General features: G+C 46.1%; 1 protein-coding gene across 7 annotated transcripts in view; it reads right to left on the minus strand.

The window, feature by feature from the left end:
• Positions 1–24,962, minus strand: part of ABCD4 (ATP binding cassette subfamily D member 4) — a 141,003-nt gene that overhangs the window by 81,007 nt on the left and 35,034 nt on the right. For all 7 annotated transcript variants that reach the window (XR_012234364.1, XR_012234370.1, XR_012234362.1 and 4 more), the window contains 7 exons: positions 12,354–12,404; positions 12,111–12,205; positions 11,264–11,385; positions 11,101–11,192; positions 8,124–8,189; positions 6,609–6,808; positions 5,706–5,797 (listed from right to left, as the gene is read on the minus strand). Coding sequence is in view for 1 of the 7 variants with exons in the window: in XM_073586800.1 (XP_073442901.1) it covers positions 5,706–5,797; positions 6,609–6,808; positions 8,124–8,189; positions 11,101–11,192; positions 11,264–11,385; positions 12,111–12,205; positions 12,354–12,404 (718 nt within the window). In the remaining 6 variants the exon portion in view is untranslated. The remainder of the gene's footprint in view (positions 1–5,705; positions 5,798–6,608; positions 6,809–8,123; positions 8,190–11,100; positions 11,193–11,263; positions 11,386–12,110; positions 12,206–12,353; positions 12,405–24,962) is intronic.

The raw sequence follows: 24,962 nt of genomic DNA on the forward strand, positions 1-24,962 counted from the left end.
TGTTTTTGATGTTGTCCACTGAGATTCACTCCATTGATTCTTTAACCTTGTGTACCAGCATTAGTTGTTATGTAATACATGTATCTTACAACTTGCAGTAACCACCGATCCACCAAACCGCTGCACGACCAGCTCTACCCTCGCCTACTGTATCCTCACCCATCCCGTTGTAGCTTGTGAGCCCTCGCGGGCAGGGTCCTCTCTCATCCTGTACCAGTCGTGACTTGTATTGTTTAAGATTACTGTACTTGTATGTATTATGTATACCCCTCCTCACATGTAAAGCGCCATGGAATAAATGGTGCTATAATAATATAATAATAATAATCTTACTGAGGCCCCTTCATCTTGACTCCACATATGTCAGATTCACTCATGTCTGCATTTCTGAGGCTCACACAGCTTATTTTTTCTTATGTCTGTGTATTCTGACATATCTTACCTTTCCCACAGAATAAATAAAATACATACAGTCCTCTCCAGGGAGAGGACATGCCCACCTCACATTGAATATTTGGGACTAGTTATTAATGAAGAATAGAAAAACTAATTAACACAGGGGAAGTAAGAGAGAGCGAACTGACACTTCAACTTTTGAAGTAGAAGCTCACTGCAGTGAACATTAAATTACAGCAGGGAAATTTGCTTGGAAAGAGATACATAGTCTTAACTCTGTATATTCAATAGGCAGAAAAGTAGAAAAACGAACACCTTCAGAGCTAAAAGGGTATTCCCTGCTCTGAGATCCTATCCCAATAGAAGGATAGAATCTCAGAAGGTGTAATAATAATAATAATAATATTATTATAAGCAAATACCTCCAATTAAAAATCTAGTATAGTTCTTCTGATTCGCCATGTCTCTTTCCTTATGTGCAGGACCTTGGGTATCCATGGTTACAACCACTGATATAGTGACAGCTAGTTGCTAGTGGGCTTTGCATTGATCCAATATTTATGGGAGATATATCTTCAGTGTCATAGGGAAGTGATGGACATAATGCATTCATTCACATCACCTTAAGGACATTCTAACCCCTCCAAAATAATATCGAACAGATAGATGATGCTATCCATGCCATGTTTCATTTCTATAGAGAGATAAAATCATGGTAAGAAACATGAAGATGATATCTACCCACTTGTACCACCAAGTACAAAGACATCCTTAAGTTGGGGACGTCATAAAATTCTGAAAGTTCTAGCACATCCCACTACGAGCCCCTGCATTAGCTCACAAAGGGGAGGTGTGTGGGAGTAGCAGTGAGCTAAAAAAAATTAAAGTTTGGGTCTCGGACATTGTCATTCTGCCAGATACAGTTCACTGTGAGAGTAGTCCATTTTCCTAATCAGAGAGCTTACCTCCATAAAGATAAGAGCTGTTAGCATATGAAGCGATTATTTTCCCAGAGAGACAATGATCATTCACTAATGCTATAATTTCAGCCAGTGACACACATTTAGGATTTTTCCAGGAACTTGCGATTTTGATTTGTTATGATAAGAAGTTATTATTATTACTGTTAAACTACTAAACTACTGAGGAAAATAAGAGAATATGAAGTTGTGTTAATGTAAAGTGATTGAGTGACAATAAGTTGTAATCATGACAGTATATTTTAATAAAAAGTGTAATAGTTTAAAAACGATAAGACCCATTCAGCAATATCAGGTTTAGTACTTATCTTTCATTTACACTTTTATTTCATGTAGTTGTATATATCATATTTTTTTGTTCCCATTTTATATCATCTTGTATGTTTTTATAAAAACTGCCTATCTTTCCAGATTAAATATGTCAAATTTTATACCTCAGTTCCTCTTGCTCTGTAAACTGCATCCCATGAAGCCATACGCTGCCTGTAATGGGTGTCCATTAGGTCTGTATAAACTACTGGTGGTGGAAGATAGTAGATCTTGTCTTCTTGTGGAGCTAACAGTTATACACAGCTCAAACAAATTAAGGGAACACTAAAATCCCACATCCCAGATATCACTGAATGAAATATTCCAGTTGCAAATTTTTACATAGTGGAATGCATTGAGAACAATAAAACATAAAAATGATCAATGCAAATCAAAATTATTATCCCATGGAGGTCTGGGTTTGGAATAATAATCAATCAAAGTGGAAAATCAAATTACAGGCTGATGCAACATCAGTGGAAATGTCTCAAGACAAGGAAATGATGCTCAGTAGTGTGTGGCCTTCACTTGCCTGTGTGACCTCCCTGTAACGCCTGGGCATGGTCCTCATGAGGAGGTGGATGTTTTCCTGAGGCATCTCCTCTCAGCCCTGGATTAAAGCATCAGTCAACTCCTGGACTGTGTCTGTCAGTGGTCTGTGGTGCAACGTGCCGTTGGTGGATGGAACAAGGCACGACGTCCCAGATGTACTTGATTCGATTCAGGTGTGGGAAACTGGCAGGCCAGTCTATAGCATCAATGCCTTCATCATGCAAGAACTGCTGACACACTTCAGCCATATGAGGCCTAGCATTGTCATGCATCAGATGGAACCCAGGACCAACTGCACCTGCATATGGTCTCACAATGGTTTTGAGGATTTCATCCGCGTACCTAATGGTAGTCAGGGTACATCTGGATAACACACGGAGGGCTGTGCAGCCCTCCAAAGATGTGCCTTCCCACACCATTACTGACTCACTGCCAAACCGGTTATGCTGGAGGATGTTGCAGGCAGCAGAACGTTCTACACCCCGTCCCAGACTCTGTCACATCTGTCACAAGTGCTCAATGTGAATCTGCTCTCATCTGTGAAGAGCACAGGGTGCCAATGTTGAATCTGTCAATCTTGGTGTTCTCTGCCAAATGCCAATCACCCTGCATGGTGTTGTGTTGTAAGCACAACACCCACTTGTGGAGGTCAGGCCCTCATACCACCCTCATGGAGCCTGTTTCTGACAGTTTGAGCAGACACATGTATGTTAGTGGCCTGCCTGAGATCATTTTGCAGGGCTCTGGCACTGCTCCTCCTGTTCTTCCTTCCACAAAGGAGGAGGTAGAGGTCCTGCTGCTGGGTTGTTGCCCTCCTACGGCTCACTCCACATCTAATGGTGAACTGGCCTGTTTCCTGATATCTAATCCATGCTCTGGATATGGTGCTGACAGACTCCGTTACCCTTCTTGCCACAGCTCGCATTGATGTGCCATCCTGGATGAGCTGCACTACCTCAGCAACTTCTGTGGGTTGTAGACACCACCTCATGCTACTGTACGTCTAGGGGTGAGAGCAATGACAAAATGCGACCAAAACAACAGCCAAAAAGGCTGAACAGAGAAATGGTCTGTGGTCACCCCCTGCAGAACCATTCCTTTATAGGGAGTGCCTTGCCAATTGCCTATCATTTCTACCCGTTGTCTGTTCCATTTGCACAACAGCAGGAGACATTGATTCACAATCATTGTTGCTTCATAACTGGTTGATTTCACAGAAGTATGACTGACTTGGGGTTACATTGTGGTGTTTAAGTGTTCCCTTTAGTTATTTGAGCACTGTGTATATATTCCATGTGTTGGCATCGGAGGTGTACATACCACATGCTCACTGCGAGTTCCCCAATAACCGGCCTAGAAGTGAAAGCAGCTGCAGCTTTGTCCATCACTCGTCAGTCAATTGTGCAATTGCCCTGACGATGGGAGGAAGCAGAGTTGCGTCCCTTAAAAAACTGGTGGCAGCGGTCGGTTCTGTGTGATCTTTCTTTTGTCATCTATGACAAAATGGTATCAGTGGTGGCATCTGTGTGACCTCCAGGCTGCATATCCCATAGAATTACATAGAGCCACAGATATATACGACACATGACACACAGAGCCACAAATATCTGCGACGTTACATACAGTGGCATGTAAAAGTTTGGGCCCCCCCTAGTGGAAATTACTGTTATTATGAACAGTTAAGAATGATCTCTAAAAGGCCTAAAGTTAAAGATGACACTTTTCCTTTATATCTGAGGCAAAAAAAATGTAAGGTCATTTTTTCCATTTTAAAAAATACAAAAAGGAAAACGGGCAGGTAAAAAAGAAATTTGCCTTCTCAGACAACTTTGACCAAGGTTTCAGACCTTAATTAGCCTGTTAGGGTTATGGCTTGTTCACCATTATCGTTAGGAAAACCCAGGTGATGCAAATTTCCCACTGCTCAGAGACACCTGCACAAATATGGCCTTCATGGAAGAATCATCAGGAGAAAACATCTACTGCGTCTTCACCATAAAATTCAGCATCAGAAGTACGCAGCAGAACATCTAAACAAGCCTGATGCATTTTGGCAACAAATCCTGTGGAACGATGAGGATAAAATAGAACTCTTTGGTCACAATGATCAAAGGTATGTGTGGATAAAAAGGGCATAGAATTTCGGGAAAGGAACATCTCACCAACCATTAAGCATGGGGGATGGATTAATCATCCTTTGGGGTTGTGTTGCAGCCAATGGCACGAGCAACATTTCACGGGTAGAGAAAAGAAAGGATTCAGGGAAACTTCAACAAATTCTTGATGCCAACATAACGCCATCTGTAAAAAAGCTAAAGGTGAGAAGAGGATGGCTTCTACAAATGGATAATGATTCTAAACACACATCAAAATCCACAATATACTACCTCAAAAGACACAAGCTGACGGTTTTACAAAGGCCCTCACAGTCCACTGATCTAAATATCATTGAAAATCTGTGGCTAGATCTCAAAATAGCAGAGGATGCAAGATGACCCAGGATTCTCACAGAAATGGCAGAATTCTCAAAGGAAGAATGGATGAAAATCCCTCAAACAAGAACTGAAAGACTTGCCTGGCTACAAAAAGCATTTATAAGTTGTGATAGCCATCACCAAAGCCATCTTCTTTTCACCTTTAGTTTTTACAGATGGTGTTATGTTGGCATCAAGAATTTATTGAAATTTCATTGAATCCTTTATTTTCTCTACGAGTGAAATGTTCCTCGTGCCATCGGCTGCAACACAACTCCAAAGGATGATTAATGCATCCCCATGCTTAATGGTTGGTGAGATGTTCTTTTCCCAAAATTCTGTGGCCTTTTTATCCACACATACCTTTGATCATTGTGACCAAAGAGTTCTATTTTATCCTCATCTGTCCACAGGACTCGTTTCCAAAATACATCAGGCTTGTTTAGATGTTCTGTTGCGTACTTCTGATGCTGAATTTTATGGTGAAGACGCAGGAGAGGTTTTCTCCCGATGATTCTTGCATGAAGGCCATATTTGTGCAAGTGTCTTAGAACTCTGGGAAATTTGCATCACCTGGCTTTTCCTAATGAAAATAGTGAACAAGCCATAACCCTAACAGGCTAATTAAGGTCTGAAACCTTAGGTACTATCCATGCAGGGGGCCAAAACATTTGCAGTAGCCCATTTTCCTTCGTGTAACTTTTATATTTTGCCTAAAATACAAAGGAAATGTGTCATCTGTAACTTTAGCCTTTTTAGATCATTTCATCTTCAACCTGATTAACTGTTCCCAATAACAGTAATTTTGACCAGGGGTATCCAAAATTTTACATGCCACTGTAGAGCCAAAGGTATATATGACACAAGACACATAGAGCCATGGATATCTGCAATGTTACATAGAGCCACCAATATATACGACACATGACACACAGGATATCACATAGGGAAACCTTTGGAGAAGAATACATGCTGTTACTTAAGGTGATATCACCTGTTCTCTCAAGCTTCCATCACTCAAGAATGGCTTCTGGGGAAGGAACAACACACCACGGGGGCCAAACGGAGTGAAAACACAAACCTGACCTAAAGGGTGAAATCACAAGACAAAAAGGTGATGAAAGCAAAAGAAGAGCATTAGGATGGAGAAGAGACAAGGTGGAGACCCCAGTAAGGAGGTGATCTTCTATGGGCACTGCCACCAAACCTCCAGTCACTTCTCCATGAAATCCATGCATAATAGGGAGCGCTTGCGCTGTTAGCAGAGGGGCACAATGCCCTAAAATATACTGGACGGTAGCTTAGTCCCCATAGTATGTTACATAACTTACTACATCTAATGAGAGAGTTTGAGAGGAGAAAAAGATAGACAGGGAAAAGAATGAGAGAAGAAAGGAGAGGGCAGGGAAGTGAGTGAAAAGGGGGCTATAAAGAGAGAGCAGAGTAGGATGAGAGAAGAAAGAGCAAGAGACAAGAGGGAGGAAGGAGAGCGAGAGAAAGGAGAGAGAAGAGAGAGAGAGGAGAGATAGAAGAGAGAGCAGAGATAGAAGAGAGAGGAGAGATAGAAGAGAGAGGAGAGATAGGAGAGGAGAGATAGAAGAGAGAGGAGAGATGGAAAAGAGAGAGGAGCGAGAGAAGAGAGATAGGAGAGAAAGAAGAGAGAAAGGGGAGATAAAGGAGAGAGAGAAGATAAACAGAGGAGAGGAGCGAGGGGAGAGAAAAGAGGGAGAGGCAAGAGAAAAGAGAATGATGAGAGGGGAGAGAGGAGAGGGAGAGGAGTGAAGAGAGGGAGGAGACGAGAGGAGAGGTAGAGGAGAAAGAGGAGAAAAAAGGAGAGTGTCAGGAAAGACAGAGGAAAGAGAGAGGGGGCTGAGGAGAGACATATAGAGGGGAGTACCACGCTTGGGGTTCCACAGTCCCGCCATAACACGAAGAATGGACGATTTGCCGCTGCCGGTTTCCCCTGTGATCAGGAGGTTACTTCCTTTTCTCACATGTAGGGTCAAGTTTCGAACAAGTGTGCGGTCTGACCCAGGCGCTGTGATTGTCATAGCATCCAGCATTAATGCCGCATCATCGAACTGCTGCTCCTCGTATCTATACAGAAAGCAGAGGCGTCCTAAAACATCCTGAACTCAAGAACCACAGAGCCCAGAGCATTATCACCACCATCATCGTCAACATAATCATCATCTGGTGACCACGAGCATCATCAACAGCATCGTAAACATCACAACCTACATCAAAACCAACATCATTATCGCCACTATCAATATAATCATCTGATTACCACCAACATCATTGTAACCACCAACACCAACATATTCATTATCTAGTGACTGCCAGCACGAACATCATCGTAACCATTATCACCGACCCCATCATCATCATCACCGTCACCTTCACTTCCACCATCATCATCAATGTAATCATCATCTGGTGACGACCACCAACACCACTGTAACCATCATCACCAACATCAACATAATTATCTAGTGACCACTAGCACGAACATCATTATAACCATCAGCACCAACACCATCATCACCACCACCACCGCCAATGTAATCATCATCTGTTGACCACGACCACCACCAACATCATAGTAACCATCATCATCACCATCATCATCATCATCACTATTATTTATTATAGCGCCATTTATTCCATGGCGCTTTACATGCGAAAATGGGTATACATAATAAAAAACAAGTACGGTAATCTTAAAACAAGTGACCGACTGGTACAGGAGGAGAGAGGACTCTGCCCGTGAGGACTTAAAATCTACAAACTATGAACATAATCATCATTTGGTGACCATCACTAGCCACCAACATTATCGCAACCATCATCATAACTATCATCATATTCATCATCTGGCGACCACCACCACCAACATCATCACCAACATCCCTATCACCGCTAAGTTCATCATCAACATTAACAATAACCCTATCATCACATCCATCAACAGTCTTGGTTCCCATCACACAGCCGCCCTCTCATCACAACAGGTTCATATCAGACAACCACCTCTATATGTATACAGCAATGATGTACTGAAACATCACCAACTCGAGAACCACAAAGTCCAAAGCATCATCAACACCACCATCATAATCATCCCCATCTTTGTAACCGTCAACATCTCCATTAATCACAGTAATCATCAACATCCCCTCCGTCATCAACAACTCCATCACAATTATTCCTATCAATCATCACCATCATCATTCTCAGTACCATCATCATCATTAACATCCCCATCATGATCACCATCATCGTTATCCTCATAAACAACCTCCCCAAAAACATTCCTATCATCACAACAATCATCAATCATAACCATCATAATTTTTCAAATTATCACCAACAACCCCATCATCATTATCATCAATCATGACCATCTTACTGCTCCTCGGCTTCCTCCACTGTCCCCTTTAAGATGCACTTCATCGCCTCGTCCAGCTCTGCAATCCTGGATAAAGATCAATGGGTGACACAAATCACATCTGGTTCCAATCACTTAGCCACACCCTCATCACACCTGGCCCCACTTCAAACCCGGCTCACATCACCCAGTCGCCCCCTAATCAAACTCGACCCGACATCACACCCAGCTCTCATCACCCAGCCATCCCCTCATCACACAGGCTCCCATCACCCAGCTGCCTCAAAATTACATCCGGCTCAAATCACCCAGACGCCCCCTCGTCACACCTGGCCCCACATCACACCGACTCCCATCACCCAGGCGCCCCACATCACCCCCAGCTCCCATCATCACACCTGACTCCCATCACCAAGCTGTTCCCTTATCACACCTGGTCCCCATCACTCAGTCACCCCCACATTACACCCGGCTCCCTTCATCCAGATGACCCAACATCAAAATTTGACTCCCACCACCCAACTAACCCCACATCACACCCAGCTTCCATCACTCAGCTGCCCCCACATCACACCCGGCTCACATCACTCAGCCACCCCCACATCTCACACGGCTCCCATCACCAGCCACCCCCACATCACACCCGGTTCCCATCACCCAGCTGCCCCCACATCACACCCGGCTCCCATCACCCAGCTGCCCCCACATTACATCCGGCTCCCTTCACCGAGATGACCCTACATCAGAATCTGACTCCCACCACCCAACTAACCCCACATCACACCCGGCTTCCATCACTCAGCTGCCCCCACATCACACCCGGCTCACATCACTCAGCCACCCCCACATCACACACTGCTCCCATCACCCAGCCGCCCCCACATCACACCCGGATCCCATCACCTAGTCGCTCCCATATCACACTTGGCTCCCACCACCCAGCTGCCCCCACATAACACCCGGCTCCCATTACCCAGACGCCCCTACATCAAAATCTGGCTCCTATCACACAGCAGCCCCCACATCACACCCGGCTCCCATCACACAGCATCCCCCCCACATCACACCCGGCTTCCATCACCCAGCTGCCCAACATTGAACCTGTCTCTCATCACCTAGCCGCCCCTACATTTCACACGGCTCCCATCACCCAGCCGCCCCCACATCACACCCTGTTCCCATCACCCAGCTGCCCCCACATCACACCCGACTCCCATCACCAAGCTGCCCCCAAATCACACCCGGCTCCCATCACCCAACTCCCATCACATCACACCCAGTTCCCATCACCCAGTGTCCCCCAACATCACACCCGGTTCCCATCACCCAGCACCCCTCCACATCACACTTACATCACTCAGCTGCCCCCAAATCACCCAGCCTTTTCCACATCACACTTGGCTCCCATTACCCAGACACCCCTACATCAAAATCTAGCTCCCATCCCCCAGCCACCCCCACCACCCAGTCGTCCACACATCACACCCGGCTCCCATTACCCAGATGCCCCTACATCAAAATCTGGCTCCTATCACCCAGCAGCCCCCACATCACAACCATCTCCCATCACCCAGCCACCCCCACATCACACCTGGCTCCCATCACCCAACTCCCATCAGATCACACCTGATTCCCATCACCCAGCACCCCCCCACATCACACCTGGCTCCCATCACTCAGCCGCCTCCACATCACACTTGTCTCCCATCAGCCAGCCACCCTCACAGCACACCTGGCTCCCATCAGCCAGCGACCCACACAGCACACCCGGCTATAATCACCCAGCCGACCCCCAACACATCTGGCTCCAATCACCTAGCCGCTCCAACATCACACCCGGCTTCCATCACCCAGCTGTACAACATCGAACCCGGGGCTCCCATCCCATCACCCAGCCGCCCCCACATCATACCCGGCTCCCATCACCCACCTCCCATCACATCACACCCGGTTCCCATCACCCAGTGCCCCCCCACATCACACCCGGTTCCCATCACTCAGCCACCCCCACATCACACCCGGCTCCCATCACCCAGCTGTTCTCACATCACACCTGGCTCCCATTACCCAAACGCCCCTACATCAAAATCTAGTTCCCATCACCCAGCCGCCCCTACATCAAAATCTAGTTCCCATCACCCAGCCGCCCCTACATCACACCCGGCTCCCATCACTTAGCCACCTACACATCACACCCCTCCCCCATCACCCAGCCGCCCCCACATCACACCCGGCTCCCATCTGCCAGCCACCCTCACAGTACACCCGGCTCCCATCACCCAGCTGCCCCCACATCATACCCAGCTCCCATCACCCAGCTGCCCCCACATCACACCCGGCTCCCATCACCCAGCTGCCCCCACATCACACCCGGCTCCCATCACCCAGCCATCCACACATCTCCCCCGGCTCCCATTACCCAGATGCCCCTACATCAAAATCTGGCTCCCATCATCCAGCAGCCCCCACATCACAACCGGCTTCCATCGCCCAGCACCCCCCCACATCACACCCGGTTCCCATCACTTAGCCGCCTCCACATCACACCCAGCTCCTATCAGCCAGCCACCCTCACAGGACACCCGGCTCAAATCACCCAGCCACCTCCACATCACACCTGTCTGCAATCACCCAGCCGACCCACATCGCATCTGGCTCCCATCGCCCAGCCACTGCCACAGCACAACCGGCTCCCATCATCCAGCCGCCTCCACATAACACCTGGCTGCAATCACCTAGCCGCCTCATCACACTTTGCAATACATCAAAACCCAAACTCTCATCACTCAGAAACCCCCACAGAAAACCAGGCTCCACATCACACCCAACTCCTATCACCCAGCTGTGTCCTCATCACACCCAGCTCCCATCATCCAGCCGTCCCTTCATCACACCAGGATCCTATCACCCAGCAAGCCCCACATCACACCGAGCTCCCATATCCGTCTCCCCACATCACACCCGGCTCCCATCACCCAGCTGCCTCCACATCACTCACCGGTGGGTGTATCCCGCCACATCGCACAGGCTGCTGGACAGATCGATGATCTGACTGAAGCAGTTCACCAAGTAAATGGAGACAAAGGCATTCTGTGGGGATAGAGGTCAGGCGATAGACAAGGAGTAGCACAAGGGGAAAAGGCAGAAGGAGCGGCCATTACCTTACTGATGAGTTCACTTAGTGCAGCTGAGCTCAACTCGTTGTAAACTCCGGCAAATATGGGGATAGCAATGATCATGTAGCTCAGGCTCCCACCCAGGTAATCAAATGTGTTTGTTCCAACTGTCAGGGAAGAGTAGGATAAGAACGACCACCATGCCCCACATCACCTTACCCACACGCTCGTATGACCGAACGTCACCTTCTCCCTCACGCTAGAGGGACAGGGCGCCACCTTCCCGCGCACTCTCAAGGGACAGGGCGCCACCTTCCCCAGCACGCTTGCGGGACAGGACCCCACCTTTTCCCGCACCCTCGTGGGACAAGACGCCACCCTGCCCAGCACGCTCACGAGACAGAACGCCACCTCGTCCAGCACGCTCGCAGGACAGGACGCCACCTTCCCCCGCAAGCTCGTGGGACAGGACACCAGCTTCTCCAGGACGTTCACGGGACAAGACGCCACCTTCTCCCTGCACGCTCGTGGGACAGGACGCCAGCTTCCCCAGCACGTTCGTGGGACAGGACACCAGCTTCCCCAGCATGTTCCCAGGACAGGATGCCAGCTTCCCCAGCACGTTCGCGGGACAGGATGCCAGCTTCCCCAGCACATTCATGGGACAGGACGCCAGCTTCCCCTGCACGTTTGCGGGACAGGACGCCAGCTTCCCCAGCATGTTCGTGGGACAGGACGCCAGCTTCCCCAGCACGTTCGCGGGACAGGACGCCAGCTTCCCCAGCACGTATGCGGGACAGGACGCAAGCTTCCCCAGCACTTTGTCGGAACAGGAAGCCAGCTTCCCCAGCACGTTCGAAGGAAATGATGCCACCTTCGCCTGCACACTCACGGGACAGCCACAATTCCTGGGTCATTAGCTCCTTCTGTGCGCTGATGAGGTGCTGCAGCCGCTTTGACGTCCTGGTATGCTCCACGTCCCCGGCCCTTTTAACACACAATGGTCACCAGTATATATTTGAGAGGCCAGAAAAGCAAATTCAGGAGAAAAAGTCACAAAAGCAGACAAGACAGTGAAATTTCTACTACACATGCCTCCATAATTCAGATAAATGGTGCAGATAACTAGCCCTACCTGGCGAAAGCTGCTGCCTCGGCATTTACACGGATCTCCACATGTTTGAAACTGTGAAGAGAATAACAAAATCAAAGAAAACGTGAGCGTGAAGGAGACCATTCCCAGAAGAAGACCCTGTAAGACATCAGGATATGACCTAAGTGCAGCGCAGCCATCGTCTTCTCTCCCGTACTATTGGCCCCGTACCGCCTCTTGGTGTTAAGAACGGTGGCAGTGACAAGTGCAGACAGCCCCATAAGAGGGCGACATGGAGGCTACGAAAAGACGGGCACAGCAACCCAGCAGCCGATCCCATCCATGAAGAGATAGTAAGAAAGTGGAGCTCCGAAGATATCACTTACTTCTAGGATGTGACTGCAGCTACAGGGCTGTCACTTCTAGGATGTGAGTGCAGCTCTGGAACTGTGACTACTATGATGTAACTGCAGCTCCAAGGCTGTCACTTACTTCTAGAATGCGACGGGCAACTCCGTGGCTGTCACTTATTTCTAAGATGTGACTGTCAGCTCCGGGGATGTCTCTTCCCTTATGACAGAGGAAGAGTATCAGATTTTTGAGATCGGACCTATCAAGGATGAGCAGCCATCAGGCCTCATGACCGCAGTAAGTGCCCAGATTGGCGCAGTCACACTCTCTCTCAGGTGGTATTATACTTGTACCAGTATTTATTATGTATCTTGAATGATAAGGGGGGAAAGACCGCTCTTATAAGGGTGAGCTATTGTGGTCCAAATTTTTGTACACAAAGTCAAGTACTAGGTGTACATTTAGACCAGTCAGTCTAGCACTACCCCCTATTTACTGAGCAGCAAAGACCACTCTGCCCATCTGGTGCATTTTTCAGCTGTCTAATCTGCGCCTGCACGGTCTCAGAATTGCATAGCGCTGACAAATCTGCCCACTATGCAATGTGAAAGATATATATCTTTGCACCATGTTAGCCAGTAGATAGAAAAATAGTTAGAATTGAGAGTTCCCAGTGGTTTATACCTTTTAATGCAACAGCTGCTTCTGTGAACTGCAACTCAGAACACATTCACTGCAGTACTGAGAACGGCCACTACATGGGGCGTGGAGCTTCAGCTCTGTACCCTGTGGTGGCTGAGTTAACAGGATGGTGTGTCGGATCCCACCAATCTGATACCGATAACCTGAGGCCTCCACAATAAGAAAGTTCTGGACAAGAGCCATTAAAAGGATCCTGTCAGTGATTTTCCCTCCTGAGCCGTCTATATGGCGCAGGTCGTAGGAAGCCAAATACAACGACACCTGATATCTGCCATCCAATGTCTTATTCCAGAGGAATCCACGTTTTCCTTATATGTAAATGACCTCTTAAAGGCTATGGGCAGATGGGATGACACAGCATTTTATCTTAATTAACCAGAAGTCTATTTTCAGTAAGCCAGGAGGAACAGACTATTATCTATATGTTGACTTTTGAATGTATTCGTTTCTTTCTGGTTGGTCAAGAAAACATAGACTTTTGTTCATATAAGCCTCTAATATTGACTTGTAAGTGGACAATTGAAGTTACATATTGCGCTGTTATCCTGGATGACTAGAGACGAAAAATAATTTAAAATGATGTTTGCTGATATGTTGATTACACATTGTCCAGGCCAGCCAGGTTGTTGACTTGTGAAACAGAGGAAGAAAAACTATGCTAATAGATACATAATCAAAGAATGCGAGTTGGTCTCATCGCCATTCTTCCCCTTTACCTGTGAATGCTGACTTGAAGGACAACATCTATGTGAGCTATATAAGTGAGATATATACAATCATACAAAGATACATCCAAACATCGAAAGAACCAGAGGCTTGCTACAGGACAGCAGCCAAGACACCATGATGGTTCAATCACGAGGGACACAGTTCTGTCATTCTACAGGATGCCAGCTTAGGGGACCACGGCCCCGGCTGAAATAATACAGATCTGTTCCATTGACCATCACTGGACCATGGATACAATTGGGGTAGTCAGGATTTGAACCCATGGATATGTTTGTGAAAGCCAGGAATGGGACCCACCAGTCACCTGGCTCCATGGAGATGTTTGGAAAAGACAGGTTGTGACCCTCCGGTCACCTGACCTTGAACCTCAATGGACTGTCAGCTTCCTAAGATTTTCATTACCTCCTCTCTGTGCATGCCACAGGTGGGGTTAGTTATCCCTGGAAGCCCAGAAGTCACAGCTGCTTTTATCCTGGCGAGTCAGGGGGAGGGTGAGACTCTGTAATGTGCACCATCTTGGTTATTGTGCTGGGACTGTTCTATGTGTTATCTGCCTGTTTTATGGCAGACAGTTATTTGTATTTCAATAAAGTATTGCCACACTGCTTTACTCTTGCCCTGTATTGTCTGAGCAGTGTTACGCCCACGAGAAAAGACAGTGGGCGTTCGGTGAGGTGAATCCATGTGGTTTCGGCTAGCGGACTAGAGCACCCGCTAACCCCCCCTCCCCCCGTGACTCCACAGACAGCTTATTGTTAGTGACAGGGGGAATTACCAGTGTGATATTTGCCAGGGTGATGTGAGATGGTAACCAGTGCGTGTGATGGTTACCAGTGTAATATGTAATGGTTACCAGTGTGATGTGTGATGGTTACCAGTGTGATGGTTACAAATGTGATGTGTGTTATTTACTAGTGTGTGATGTGTGATGGTTACCAGTGTGTGATGTGAGATGGTTACCAGTGTGTGTGATGGTTACCAGGAGTGTGTGATGTGTGATGGTTACCAGTGTGATGGTTACCAGTGTGATGTGTGATGGTTACCAGTGTGATGTGTGATAGTTGCTAGTGTGTGTGATGCGTGATGGTTACCAGTGTGATGGTTACCAGTGTGTGTGATGTGTGATGGTTACCAGTGTGATGTGTGATGGTTTCCAGTGTGATGGTTACCAGTGTGATGACTAACAGTGTGATGGTTACCAGTGTGATGCGTGATGGTTACCAGTGAGATGTGTGATGGAGAAGGAGTCTCATGCAGATCTGTGCCCATAGAAATTGTGGCTTCCTCTGGAATAAGATGTCGGATCGCAGATATCAAGGTGTCACTTTATTCAGCTTGCTATGACCTGCAGCCATATAGACGGCTAAGGAGAGTGGATCCTACTGACAGATGCCTGTCGGCTCAGTAGAGTGGATTCTACTGACAGATTATTGATAACCTTGGTGGCATCCACCGAATATATACCGACCTCCGTCAACTAAAAAGTAGCATTTAGTACTACTGGTAATGATGTTTCCAGGAATCCATCATGACATTATCACCACGAGGTAGTGTTTCTTATCCTTGATAGGGACAGGAACACAGAACTAGCCCTACCACCACCATCCTCCAGTGATTTTCCAGTCCCTAACAATTGAACATCCTAATGGAGGCTCTGAAGGCGTGGGGGGTTCCATAACTTTCCTCCGATAGTGAAAGAGCCATGCTGATACATCTAAAGGGGTCCCTCGACATTCCTATCGAGCTGTTTACTCCTGGGGACAGCCGTATTCCTCTGTAGGAAACTCTGGGCTCCTGCTGCTAAGTCTGGAGCATGTGCAGGCCATATCGGAGGAACACGTAGCGGTGAGCACACCAGAACATACTTCTGGTTGGGGAGCGCACAGACTAAGACCGACGTGCGCTCCTGGATGACATGAGATTCGGCGGGTGTGTGCGCAGACCGTAAGTCATAAGGCCAGCGCGCACTCCTGAATAACGTATGCTTCCAGTTCCAGTAGTACCAATGGCCCCTGAGTTCCAGCGTGCATTCCAGCATGGAACACACATGGCGCAGGGGGAGAATGCATTATCAGTGCGTGTTCCAGAGGATCAGACCAAATCATCCGGATTGGCAGCAGAAGGGGTCAGAAGGATCTGACGAATTAAATGATCTGAAGCCAGGCGAGACAAACTATTTAAAGGTTAGTTTCGCATTTTTTTAAGGACTACCTCCTGGTGGTGCTGTCAGGAAGGACGTCCTGGAAATAAAGGTTATGGCTCTTAAAATACGGTGGATAAAGTCTTTGGCCTTTCAGCCCCCTTCTCATCAGCAGTCCCATCCTTATATTCTAAACCCACAGCTTCAATACAACTACCACATTATTCTCCAGAAACCATTTCTATCCGCACAAGACAGGGATGCCCACTATAACCCCCTTTTATTAGCCCCTAGGGGTGGAGATCTCTCTTAAAATGACATGGGATCCGCCGGGAGCACCCCCACGTCCCATTTTGCTCAAGCTCCTGCACTTTAAAGATAGAGATGCTATCCTGCGAAGATCCAGAGATATTAAGGAACTGGCTATTAATGGGAGAAAAATTTCCATTTTCCCTGATTTTTCCATGGAGGTGCAACGTAAAAGGGCGCAATTTATTGAGATTAAAAAACGTCTACGTGACTTACAAGTGTCCTATTCCATGATGTACCCTGCTAGACTGCGGATTGATGTGAATGGAGAAACGCACTTTTTTGATACGGCGCAGGCGGCGCTGTCCTGGCTGGATATTAACGAGAGGTCCATGAGGAGGAAGAATACTTGAGGACGCTATGCTGGTATAAATACTACTGTTCATTCCATTTCGGGTCCAGGGCGGGAGCTGACCGGATTGCTGTGGACACTCGTTACAGTGACAAGCTGTGGACCCTTCTCCCTGCATGGACTCTGGGCGAGTTTTCTAGTCCTGATTCTCTCTATTTGAGAGAAATGTGCAAGTTACACTTGTTTTTGAGGGCAGGGGCGATGCACACTGGTGTACAGTGCTCCCTCTCCCTCTTTTGTTTTGTTTGTTTTTTTTATTGTTGTATTTCATAATTGATCTTTGGGATTTGGAGTGCGTCAGCCGTGTCGCCCAATTCAGTGCATCAGGGGATGGTGGAAATTGCAGCTCTCCCGCGGGGGTGGAGTATGCTCCGATGTATCACTTTTTAGTCTGCTCTTATGGCGATATCACTTAATATTGTAGCGTGGAATGTTAGGGGGCTCGGGGAGGCAAATAAGAGATGTGCTATATTTACTAATATGCAAAAGTTTCTCCTGGCTATCCTGTGTATATCTGAGACCCACATGGTGAAAGATAATATTCATTGGCTGAGGAAGGGATGGGTTGCACATGAATATCATTCCACGCAGGGCTGTGGAGTCAGAGTCGGAGTTAGTTTTGGTTGGAGTCGGAGTCGGTAGAAATGTACCGACTACGACTTCAGCTTTAAAAAAAATGTATTAATATTTCCTAATTGAACTTTCATATGAATTTTATAAATGTTACTCAAATATATATGTTCTATCAAACTATGAACAACAGTGATAAGCAGTTCTGCTGGAGATAGAGACATTTCTTACTTCTTGTGTGTCACTGTTCTCCACTGCCCTTATCTAATCTTATACTTGGTTAACCTCATGCTGCCCCAACCCCCCCGACTTACAATGTATGAAACTGAAAGTGAAAATGTGTTGCAAATTCTTAGTAGTAAAGCTCCTCCTCTAGACTAGATCATACTAGGTGTGCGTCTTCCAAGCATCTCACAGCTGCCTGCTACTCAGAAGAGGAAGACTGTAAGAAGTATTATCCTTTCAACAAACTTTGCATCAGTTAACTGTGAGTACATGAGGAATAATAACAGTATTACTGACCACTATATCAGTTGTACGACCTGGCAATAATTTTGTACAATTGTTTTTAGGAAAAACAATTGTCATTTGGATTGTGAATGCAGAATTAAAAACCTGAGAATGTCAAAGAAGCATCACATTAAATCAGCTGTATTTGAACATTTCACCATCACTCAAGATAGAAAACATTATGTCTGTCAGAGTATGACAAATGATCCAGACGAAAACAAATGCTGTGAAGCCAAGATGAGTGCATATTCAGGCAAAGTTAAAAATGCTCCTACCAGAGCTTCTAATCTAAAGAGACATTTACAGCGCTTTCATCCAGAAGTACTGAAAGCAGTGGATGAGAAAGACTGCATCCAAACCAATGAACCAGTGCCCAGCTCTTCCAGCCAAACAAAGGAGCAGAGAACTTTGCAGCCATCAGTTGCAAGATATTTTGTCAGTGACAAAGTTACTGTGACAATGACAGTAGATACATTTAAAAAACAGATCATAGAGCTTGTTGTAAAGGATAGTGTGCCTATTTCATTATTTTCACGACCAGCTTTTATGTGTCTGAATGGGGAAATGGCCCGCAAGCTTGGTGTTTCTCTGGAGAGAGAGAGTATTAGAAAATTAGTAATCGAAGAAGCTTTTAAACAAAAGGAAGAACTTAAAAAAACTCTCAAGGGACGCTTTCTGTTTCTTAAAATGGATGCCTGCACACGTCACAGAGGGAACTATTTTGCCATCAATGTCCGATTTGTTTGTGACAAAAATGAAATAGTTACCAAGACATTGGCAGTAAAAGACACCAAAGCTCATCACACCAGTGAGTTTCTCCAGGTCTTGGTGGAAAAGGTTCTGCAAGACTATGAACTTAAAAAAGAGCAAGTTCTTTCTGTCGTAACTGACAATGCTTCAAACATGATAAGTACTATTAAGCTAATGAATGAGAGTAATGATGGTGACCAGCAGCTAGAAGAACATTCTGGGTCCACAGACACAGAAATGTTTGAAATAGAGGAACACAGTATTGTAACTGAGGAGCAAACTGAAGTTGCTTCAGATGAACAGCAACATGATAGTTTAGATCTTGTTGAAACTGTGTCAATATGTTCTTTCATTCATCACATGCGCTGTGCTGTGCATACGCTACAGCTGGCTATAAGAGACAGTCTGCAAGAAGGACATGCTGCTGCACTGATTGGCAAGGTGAGAAAATTGGCTACTGTTGCCAGAACCCCTAAAGTTGAATCAATTTTGAAGAGACGTGCTGGAAAAGGGGCAATTATTGATCAAGCCACACGATGGGGCAGTACTTACTTAATGATTCAGCGCTTGGTTGAACTGAAAACCTTTCTTGTAGACATGGCTAACCCTCAACTGACGCTAAATGAAAGTCAGTGGAATCAGGTGACTGAGCTGGAAAAATTGCTAGAGCACCCATTTACAGTGACTAAAAAATTACAAGCAGAGGACTTAACTCAAGGTATTTTCTTAAAGGAGTGGAAGAACCTGATGTTTCGCCTGTCCCAAAGAGGAGGGTTAATTGCAAGTGGCATTGCTACATCAATGAAACGGAGAGAGGAGCTACTATTACAAAATAACATTCTTTTGGCAGCTGTTTATGTAGACCCAATGCATCGGATTCTTCTAGATGATCAACAGCTAAGTAAAGGAAAAGAAGCTCTGTTTGAAATAGCAGTAAGGATGAAAGGGTTGCAGAACAGTCAGGAGGAACAAGAAGAATTTGGTCGTCCTGCCACATCTTCACCCTCATCATCAACTGATGAAGAATTTAATTTCGAAAAATATTTGGATCACAAGGACCGTGCAAAGCGTTCCCGCATAGAAGAGTCATCTCCATCAAGGAACACAGCCAGTACATTTCAGCAGAATTTTTCATGTGCACTAAAAGAAATTGAGAAATTTGACCGTTCATCAAAAATAACAGTGCAACAAGCGATTCCTCTGTATCCTGACATTGTCAGAGATGTTGCCCGAGTGGTTACTGCTTTGCCACCAACACAAGTTAGTGTAGAGAGGTTGTTCTCTGCTCTCAAAATAATTAGATCAGATTTGAGGGCATCCATGAAGGAGGATCTGACAGAGGCAATACTTTTTCTGAGGACAAATTTATAGATTTCTTCTTATTAACTGCATAAAAGTGTTTATTGCATATTTACTTACAGTTTAGAAAAGTTTATAAAAGTTATTTGCTATATTCTAATTGTATTCTAATAAATGTAGTTTTTACTCTAAGTGGTCTGATTACTTATATGATGGTGAGAAACTGAATAAGCACGATGTTTAATATTTTACAACAGTAAATTTGTTGTTATGAATTGGCCATTTATGAAGGAGTCGAAGTCGGAGCCGGAGCCGGAGTCGGAGCCTGAAAAAATCCAGGAGTCGGAGTCGCAACTGTGGCTTACCGACTCCACAGCCCTGATTCCACGTACTCGACCCATGCACGGGGCGTCAGTGTGCTGGTGCACAGGTCCATCCCGTTCTCAGGTACTAAATCGGTGGTTGACCCTGGGGGCAGATTTGTATGTTTGCTTTGCACGCTATATGGTATACAATTTATTTTGGTTGCAATATACATCCTCCCGCCCTATTCAGTCGAACCAGTAAAAAAAATCTTGTCTATTTTAGACTCCTTTCCCCCTGTGCCGACTCTTCTGATAGGGGATTTTAATACATATTTACATCCCTATTTGGATAAGTTGCATTCGGGAAACATATCGGAAGACGCAGCCTCGACCTCATTTGCTAAAACATTGGTGGAGCTGGGAATGGTGGACCTCTGGCGTGTCCAAAACCCCACGGCCAAACAGTTTTCCTGCTACTCTAGTTCTCACCATACTATGTCACGGATAGACCTGGCCATTGGGAACACATTTATGACCCCATATGTACAAACGGTGGCCTACCTGCCTAGAAGTGTATCTGATCACTCGCCACTGTATGTCAAACTTTCATGGGGAAACCCTCTGACCCTGTCTAGACCTATCTGGAAACTTAATCCCTTCTGGATCCAGCTTTTAGGGGGATCTTTACATGATACCATTCTAGAATATTTTCAACTTAATGAGTACTCTGCATCATCACACATAGTTTGGGATTCTATGAAGGCCTATGTCAGGGGCTTATATATTAGAGAAATATGCACACGAAAAAGCCAAAATAGACGCTACACCCAGAGTCTGATCCAGGAGGCATCTGTTGCGGAGGCTGCGGTGGTGCTCAACCCGACAGAGGAAACAAAAAAAACTCTAGAGAGGGTACAGACGTCACTCAGGGAAAACTTCATGTCGGCGGCAGCAAATAAACGTTATTTCCTCAAACAAAAATATTTCATAGAGGGGGAGGGAGTAGGACACTTATTGGCCACGGTCATTAGAGCACAGGAGGGATCTTCATATATCAATAGGCTAAAAACAGACTCGGGTGATCCTGTAGTGGACAGTGTGGCCATAGTGAGTGAGATAAGGAGGTATTTTATGAAACTATACACATCAGATTGCAGTCTCACGGAGACTGAGATTGAGCAGTACCTGGATGCTATCTCTCTCCCTGCACTGGCTGATAACGATAGGGATTCGCTGGATCGGGACATCCTGTTGGAGGAGTTGGAGGAGGCGCTTGGTCAGATGCAAATTGAAAAGGCTCCGGGAACGGACGGCCTGCCTGGCGAGTTTTACAAAACTTATGCACCCTTACTGCTACCTAAACTACTTAAAGTATTTGAAGAGGCTGAGGGGCGGAGGGTCCTCCCACCATCTATGAGGGAAGCTTTGATAGTTTTAATATTAAAGCCCGGAAAGGATCCGGAGATTCCGGATTCATATCGCCCGATTTCCCTACTAACAACAGATGTTAAATTATTGGCCAAGGTACTCGTCAATAGGATGTCCCGAGTTATCTCATCTGTTATACAGAATGATCAGACTGGATTTATCCCAGGCAGGGCCACATCTATGAATCTTAGAAAACTATACTTGGGGATTCAACATAGTTCTGAGGAGCTGGGGGAAAGAGCAATATTGTCCTTAGACGCCGCTAAGGCGTTCGATAGTCTAGAGTGGGGTTTTTTGTGGGCGGTCCTTAGGAAAATGGGTTTTGGACACAGATTTATAAATTGGGTGAGGCTGCTGTATGACTCGCCGGTGGCGAGGGTTAGGGCTAATGGCAAGGTCTCTGAGTCTTTTCCTCTTGGGAGAGGTACTAGACAGGGGTGCCCGCTCTCGCCCTTGCTATTTGCTACTGCGATGGAGCCATTGGCAGTTGCAATTCGGAAGTCCAGGGAAATAACGGGATTTAGATGTGGAACTGTGGAATTGAGGATATCATTGTACGCGGATGATCTACTTTTATATTTAGACAGGGTACATTCCTCGATTTTGCCGGCAATGGGGGTCATTCGGGAGTTTGGGTTGAGGTCTGGCCTTCGGATTAACTGGTCCAAATCGGCTTTAATGCCGATAGACCCTCTCCCGGTGGATTTCTCGGATTTGCAGATACCGGTCCCTGTAGTTCGGGAGATTAAGTATCTGGGAATAATTGTTAGTCCAGTCCCGAAGGATTTTCGGGCTCTAAATCTGGAACCCCTGTTGCAGCGATTTAGAACAAAAGTACATGCTTGGTGTCGTCTGCCGTTGTCGATTATTGGTAGATCTAACTTAATCAAAATGGTAATGATGCCACAATTGCTATATTTGGTACATAATTCTCCGGTGTGGATTTGTAGGGAATTTTTTGCAAAAATAAATACATTATTCCGGGAACTAATTTGGAAGAAAAAACAGGCTAGGATTCGTTTGGAGATGCTGCAGCGAGGAAAGGAGGAGGGAGGATTGGCGGTGCCAAACCCATACATATACTATATAGCCTCCCAGATGCAACATTTTAGGGGTTGGGGTAGAGACGGAGCGTACGATAGTGATGGTGATATTGTGAGAGAAGGATCGGTATGGAAATATCCAGGTTGCCGGTTGGATGTGGGACGACGGCAGATAAATGGGGCACGATACCCCACGTTGGCTATGATTTTTAGGGTGTGGGACAGGGGTAAGTCTCTTTTGAAGATAAATTTCTGGCCATTGTGACGGAATCCGGATTTGCAAGAGATTAAAAAATTAGTGGGGTTCGGAAGATGGGAAGATAAAGGGATACATCTGGTGTCACAAGTATTGCAAAATAATACTCTTAAGAGTTTTGAACAATTGAGAACAGAATTTCACCTCCCGCACGTCTTCTTTTATCAGTACTTACAGCTGAGACATGCATTGGAAAAACAGAGAAGGATAAATCCAGTGATAGTGACACATAATCAAACACTACATATGCTACTTACATCTGAGTCTTCTAGGGCAGTGGTTTTCAACCAGTGTTCCGCGCACCAGTGTTCCGCGGCACACTAGCCGCGTGTCCGCATGGCTAATTTACATGCGATGCAAATTAGCCATGTGGAGGCAAGCAGGGCGGCGGGTCGGAGAGGCAGCAGTCCCGTGTTCCTGTGTCGCTTCCTCCCTGACACAGCAGTCAGCGGCGCGGCTGGATGACATCATCATTCAGCCCCGCGGCTGCTGTGCCAGTGAGAGGAAGCTGCCGGTGAGGAGAGGTGAGGGGTGTGTGTGTGTGTGTGTGTGTGTGTGTCTAGGTGAGAGGTGTGTGTTTGTGTGCGTGTGTAGGTGAGTTGATGGATGTGATGAGAAGCAATGATGGGAGTCATGGAGAAGGCGGTGATGGGGAGAGGGCAATGGAGAAGGCGGTGATGGGGGTGATAAGAAGGCGGTGGTGGGGAGAGGGCAATGATGGGGTTGTCGAAAGGGCAATAATGGGGTGGTGGGGAGAAGGAAATGATGGAGGTAGTGGAATGGGCAATTTCTACATGAAGGGGATTATGATGGGGCATATTACTACAAGAAGGTGATAATGATGGGGCATATTACTAAAAGAAGGGGATAATGATGGGGCATATTACTAAAAGAAAGGGATAATTATGTGGCTCATATACTGCAATATAAAGGGGTACAATGAGAAATACTATGGCCATGAGGCTGGAGTACAAGCGCCAGCTCATATACTATATATATATATATATATGGTATATGCTGATAATTATGTGGCTCATATACGTGGGACTGTATGTATGACTTTACATGGGACTGTATATATATATGGGAATACTGAGTGAGTAAAAATACATTTAGAATCTATATTATTAACTATATGTATAATATGTACTGTTTTAGTGTCATTTTGTGCCATTTTGGTTGGTGGTGTGCCCCGGGATTTTTTACGTATAAAAAGTGTGCCGCGGCTCAAAAAAGGTTGAAAATCACTGTTCTAGGGGACTTATCTCTGAATTATATAAAAGATTATTGCCTGCCCATCTGGAGACATACCCACTGACTGCTGCTAAGAATAAGTGGGAACGGGACGATGGCCCCCTTACGGAGGAACAATGGTCCGACATTCTAGCACAGATCCCTAAACTGGCGGTTTCTGAATGCCAAAGGCTTTCGCAAATATATCTCATTCACAGGGTATATAAAACACCCAGCTTATTATTTAAAATGGGACTTAGGCCCCATACACAATGTGTTAGGTGTGGGCAGAATGATGCCCACTTGATGCATGTTATGTGGGAGTGCAGGCGTATTGGGGATTTCGGGAGGCAGACCCTGGGACTCATAGTCCAAGTATACCATATCACAATACGACCGTCACCTCGTCTATGTTTGTTGAATTTGTGCGAGGAGGGGGTTGACCCGGACTCTGCAGTGGCCCTGGGAGTAGCACGCATCCTGTATCAGGCAAGAAAAATACTGGCATATCATTGGTTGGATCCTATGCCACCAACATTGCCAGAGCTTAAAAATAAACTAAATAATGTCATTAGATTGGAAAGGGGGGCTTACTTAAAAAGAAAAGCATTGAGAAAGTTTTACAAAATTTGGCAGCCATGGATGGAGTCACCGGGTCTCCCCTCGGGCGCGTT

This window comes from Dendrobates tinctorius, unplaced genomic scaffold (assembly GCF_039654945.1).
Source record: "Dendrobates tinctorius isolate UK_male_01 unplaced genomic scaffold, ASM3965494v1 ptg000010l, whole genome shotgun sequence".
NCBI classification, from domain to species: Eukaryota; Metazoa; Chordata; class Amphibia; order Anura; family Dendrobatidae; genus Dendrobates; species Dendrobates tinctorius.